We start from the raw sequence: 6,000 nt of genomic DNA on the forward strand, positions 1-6,000 counted from the left end.
GGTATTTCTAAGTTATTGGGACAGGGGTAAAGAGGACACTGAGGGTTGAAGGGTGAAGGTTCTCATCAAAGCTGATTAAAGTTCAGGTCCATCCTCTTTCTTAGCCCTCTTCCCCATCTCTCTCACATTTCAAAGAAAAAGCCACTTAAAAATGTTACATTTGTTAATAAAGTCAACTTAAAAAGTTTCAAAGATGTTTGAGATTCTGCACGCCAACTTCCACAGAAAAAGATTATTTTGCGGTCCAAGTTGTGTTATGTTTCCACGGTTACGGTGATATGTTTCACAAACAACACCCTGTTATCAGTGTTGGATCATTTACATGATTCTCCCTTTAATAACCGTCTCTTGATGGATTTCCAGTGACACTGCCCAAAAATGAATGGAAATGAACAGCTGGACGGGACTGAAATTAGATCCTCTGGAAACTCAAACAGGACGACCGCAACTAAAGCTGGCAGAGAAGTGCAGAAATATCACGCCTGAATTAAAATTAACATCACTCAAAAGATTACAGACGAGATAAAATCAATAAGCAGCTGCTTTCATGTAAGATTATTAGTCAATTATCAGTCAGTGCACGACAGCTTCCATCCATCCCAGTTCCAAATGTAAACAGCAGCTATCCATCATAAAAACGTCTTAGAGATAAGAATTCATAATACTTTAGATTAAATTATCGAAATAGTAATGCCTTAGACAGAGCAATAGGTTTGTTTTCTTAATATATCGTGCCTTACAAACCAGATGTTATGTAAACTCTGCCACTGAATGCCAGTAAAATTATAAAACCATACTTGGAGGACAAATCACTCCAGACATTAGTTTCTGCCACATTAATGCACAGCTGGATAAAGGTCTGGGAGCGTTTCCACCTTCCTTCGGTGCTCAACATAGTTACAGGAGAGCTGAAGAGGGCTAGAAGGCTGGAAGCATCTCTAACAGCATGGGAATAAGCAGCAGCAGGATTATTTGGTCCACAATGAGAGCATCCACTTGCCCCATCAGAAACATGCCGCCAAAACTGCAGCACATTTAAAACTGGTATCACTCAAAGGCTGGGATGATTGTTGGAGAGCCCAGATGTTCCAGATGTTGCAGTTGTTTCTCTGTGGTCCGCAGGGATGGACGGCGCCAGAGAGGATGAGAGGTTTGACGTTCAGCAAACATATTTTCATTCAACACTGGCTTGTGTTTTGAAATGAAAACCTAATGGCCTCCCTTACAGCCTGTCCTAACTGCACGCGAGCGTCCGACTATCGCATCGCACTGCGTGGCATCGGACGCTCTCTGTCCACACTGAAAGCGTTGTGGACCCCCACGTTATTTTGATTGACAGCTGAAACTCGCTTTTTAAAAGGCTGATTTATGGTTCCACGTTACACCAACGCAGACCCTACAGCGTAGGTTACGGCGTCGATTTTACGCGGAACCATAAATCAGCCTTTATTCACCGCACATACCCGCCCGTGCGCTCCTGAAAGAAACTCCTAAAATAACTCCTAAAAGAGTAAAGAGACAAGTAAAAGATGGGTGAGTACTTGTAATCTTCTTACGTTTGTACTTTCTAAACAGAAAACAAGCTTGATATTGTGATATTTAAATGTTTATTTTCTATTTTCTTCCTGCCGCTCGCATTGAAAGCCGGTTGAAAGCGCTGTAGGAAACAGCTGATTCAGTTAGTTGAAATGAGAAGTTATCTCTATGATACCTCCTCATTTCACTACAAAAACCTCAATAAAGTGGCAGAAAGAAATATTATCCTATTATTATTATTATTATTATTATTATTATTATTATTATTATTATCTTATCAATATATCTTATTATCTTATCAGAACCTTCCAGCTCCCTGGCGATCTCCCTCCAGCCAGCTGCCACTTTATTGAGGTTCTTGTATTGAAATGACTGTTTCCTACAGTGCTTTCAACGCGAGCGACAGGAAGAAAATAGAAACCGGGCGTCCGACAAAAGTCCAGCTCAAAACGGCGCGCCATGTGGCACTGCGTCGCTCGCAGCCAGTTTGGACAGTCCAATAGAAAATAGAGCAAATGGAATTGTTTTTGTCGCTGACGCTCGCTCGCGTCGCATGCAGTTAGGACACGGTGAAACACTTACTTTTTTTAATTTATGATGAAACATTCTGCCTTTTTTTTTTTTAAATGTACCAGAAAAGTATTTACACAAATATTTTTAATTAATGGAAATTCAATTTAACATAAAATAGAGGAGAAAACTGCTGCATCACATAATTTACATTTCTAAAACAAATACATGTACAGGCCTGAACATGCAAATCAGTGTACAGTTAAAGCGAGAGTTTGCAACCTGAACAAACGGTTGCACCTGGCTGACTGACAGCAAACATGTTCCAAGCAGGAGAGCTGTCAGAGGAAACAAGGGGGGGGATAATGAAACTCCTTCAAGAAGGTGATTTAACACACAGCGTGACAAAAGATGTTGGATGTTCCCAGTCAGCTGCGCCTGAAGACCAGACCGAGTACGGACAACAAGGATCGGTTTTAAGAGGAAAGCATACACGTAGATCAAGGAAGACGAACAGCATTTCAGGTCAGAAAACTCCAAGAGATTGGGTTGGAAAGTAGAACATGAACAACAAGCGAAATGAAAAACATACACGGAGAATCTGCAGTTAATGTTTGTGACAAAACTAAAAAAAAAAAAATTAACCCAAGGACATACAGAAAAGTCAGAATTAAACCATCATTAACAACTACACAGAAGGAAACTGTCCTGGACTGTGGAAACCTGGATGAACCTTAGTCTGGTGCACATCCAACAAGATCTGGAGTTCATTTAAAATTAGATGTTTTTCTTTAGAGATTAACCAATTCTAGTTTTGCTCCTTTCGGGCGCTGATACCCAGGCTATAAACACTCGTTGTTACATACGATACACAAGCTACTGTATACCTAACTTAGTGGCCAGTGAGTGCTTACTGGCCAATACCCAACACTGATCTGATACCGTTGACATATAGAAAAGACTGAAGGCACCAGTGCAGAAATTACTTTCCAAACTTTGTAAAAAAAAAAAACTTTGTAAAGGTTAGGACACACAAAAAAAATAATAAAATCTTTGGTATACCTAGCAACAGTAACAATGACAAACTGAACTTCTGTATGATTTAGTTTCTTCCTTTTTTCTGTTTTGGCTTCTTTTGCCATTTCTGAGTCAAGTTTCTGAATCGGTTTCAGTCAAGTTCAACATATACACGTACGTATTTGAAGCAATAGCTCAATTTCAAACCACATTATCTGGGTGTGTACTAAAAATGCACAGAAGTTATATTTATTTTTCAAAATAAAAACCAGTGGAAAGAAAATACACGCTTGTGATCAGTTTTCAAAGGATGATTCAAATGAGGTCTGAGATGAAGACCAGACCACATTTTGTTGGGAAATTGATGCAAAAAAGCTAAGTTATTTCAAGGGTTTGATGCACTTTTCCTTGCCACTGTCACTACACTCACAGCTGACATGCGACTATCAAGCACCACACATACAGAGTTGATGTGTACATGTCACGATCCAATACCCCATCTGACCATTTAGACAACAACCAACTCATATCTGAAAACTAATATTGGACCAGAACATCCTTCATTTTCTCATTCCATCATTCAGAATTAGGTTTGATGGTGAGACGATCAGTATTTTTTTAAGGATGATGTAACAACTCTTAAAACCTATCCACAGGAAAGACTGCAAACAATTCGGATTTTGCTTTGATGGAAGATTTATGGTGAAAATTAACAAGAAACATCCATCTACAAAAGCAAATAGCTGGCACCTCAATAAGAAATGTTGTTTTATTTTTGTTTTAAATTAGGTTTAAATTTGTGTGTATATATATATATATATATATATATATATATATATATATACACATATACTGTATGTAGGTATGTATGGGTGTATGCGTATGAATGGGTATACATATATATATGTGTGGTGTGATTATGTGTGTAAGTAGATGTAGATATTGAGCAGATACAGTATAGTGTAAATAAGTATATTTATATAAATATTTATATGGGCATGTGTGTACAAATATACAGAAATATTCAACTATGTGTATGTATGTATGCATGTATAAGTATGTGTGTGAGTGTAATTACAGTATATAGTAATAATAATAATAATAATAATAATAATAATAATAATAATAATAATAATAATAATAATAATACTGTTATTTAGCAGTGTGAGTACAGTGTGTGAATATTTATAGATACAGGTTAAATGATCAGTGAATGGGGTAGGACTAAGTAAGTTTACACTTATTCCTACTCCTTTTTTGGCACATGTAAATCAAGATAGCAAGTTTTAAAGGATGAAATTCTTTGTTTTGTTGTTTTGTTTTCTTAAACTTCTCATCAAAATAAAAAAAAAATGGTATTTAATTTATTAATTTAATCATAGATTTCAAAGTGGAGATGCAGTAAATATCTAATAGTGTTTTTTTTTTTGTTCATCTTTGGTCCATGACCATGTTGCTCAACAGAAAAAAAATAAGAAAAAAGTCGCTTTTTTTTTCTATTTTTCAAAGTCAGAACACTGAGCACATGTAAATAACATCTTCCAAGAATGGTGTTTTGTTTGTTTGGATTTTTTTTTTACCAAGATTTTACACTGGATAAAAGTATTTATTTATATTGTTCATATATCCAGTATTGGAGTTGAGGGGGGGTGGCATCCCCCCTGAAATAAAAACAGTCAAAATCATCCCCCCTTTCCATCCCTTATGTAATTTCATCAATGAATGTGGTATTAAAAAAAATAACTTATTTGACAATTTCACCTGTTTCAGGTAAATCTTCACTTACTTATTTTAAGTGAAAATCTACTTGAAACAGGTGAAAACTGTTGTTTTTTCCAGTGATGAGTCTTGTTTTAAGTGTAATGAGATTTTTTTTACTAAAATGAGACATTTTAACTAGAAACAAGACAAATATTCTTGTTAAGATTTTGAGTTTTTGTAGTGATCCATTTTACTTATCCAGTGAAGGACAGACTCATATTGATAAGTTCAGAAAAGTGTTTTTTATTTTTGTGTTTTGATGTATTTGATGTAAGCCCAGTGGATATTTAAAGCTTACAGAAGGCTGCATTTAACTGCTGCTATGTCATTCCTGCAGTATTTCTGCAGGTGTTTTGGTCACTGCTATTATTTGTAATATATTATATTATTTGTAATCAGCACAAATTATCTGTCCCCATATGATAAAATCCACCATCGTACTGACTATATCGTGGTAAGACCTTGAAATCCAAACATTTAATCCAACCACCAGTCCTGTGTGTTTCCTCCTACCTGTCCCGGGGGTCGATCCAGCTGGTGCACTGGTGTACGTGGTCAATGTAGTAAACTTTGCCATCAAAGTCTATGGCTTCCTCCCAGCCGTCAGGTAGTGGCAACTCCTTCCTCGGCATGTCAGGCGAGTCTCCATGTAAATAAATCCCCTCTACGTAAAATCACAACCAAGGGAAGCCATCGCTTTTCTCTGTCATCATCCAAAAAACCACCTGCTCTCGTTTCCAAAACACCCGGCCAGTTTGCATCAGGCCATGGTAATAATAACCCATAATAATAATCACCAAGAGTAAAAATACAGCACAATCCAAGTTGGTTATTTGATAGAAAGTAAGTTCCTGCAGGCTGCACTTGTGCTCCAATTCATCCCAGAAAGTCGCAACATCCCTGGTAAAAACATAAACTACTGCACACTTTTCCAATCTAGGACATGCAACTTGTCTTGAAACTTGTTTTGCAACTTTTGCATGTGAAAAAATAAACTTTGAGGTGACTTTGAGGGTAAACTCCGATGATCCTCCTGCAGGACGGAGCAGGACGGAGCTGCTGATCCGCCTCCGCCGCTTCTTTCTCGGGCTTTAACCTGACAGAGAGCCGCTTCCACTCCCGCCCTCAAAAACACTGGAAATAAAACCGAAAATAATCCCTCTTTGGAGTTCTGGT

General features: G+C 37.3%; 1 protein-coding gene across 1 annotated transcript in view; it reads right to left on the bottom strand.

The window, feature by feature from the left end:
• The window catches only part of LOC133459380 (protein KIBRA-like), a 57,363-nt gene extending 51,603 nt beyond the window's left edge, over nt 1-5,760 (bottom strand). The window contains exon 1 of the mRNA XM_061739273.1: nt 5,338-5,760. Coding sequence (XP_061595257.1) covers nt 5,338-5,456 — 119 coding nt within the window. The 5' untranslated portion in view covers nt 5,457-5,760. The remainder of the gene's footprint in view (nt 1-5,337) is intronic.
• Nucleotides 5,761-6,000: the final 240 nt, after the last annotated feature.

This window comes from Cololabis saira, chromosome 14 (assembly GCF_033807715.1).
Source record: "Cololabis saira isolate AMF1-May2022 chromosome 14, fColSai1.1, whole genome shotgun sequence".
In the NCBI taxonomy this organism is placed as follows: Eukaryota; Metazoa; Chordata; class Actinopteri; order Beloniformes; family Belonidae; genus Cololabis; species Cololabis saira.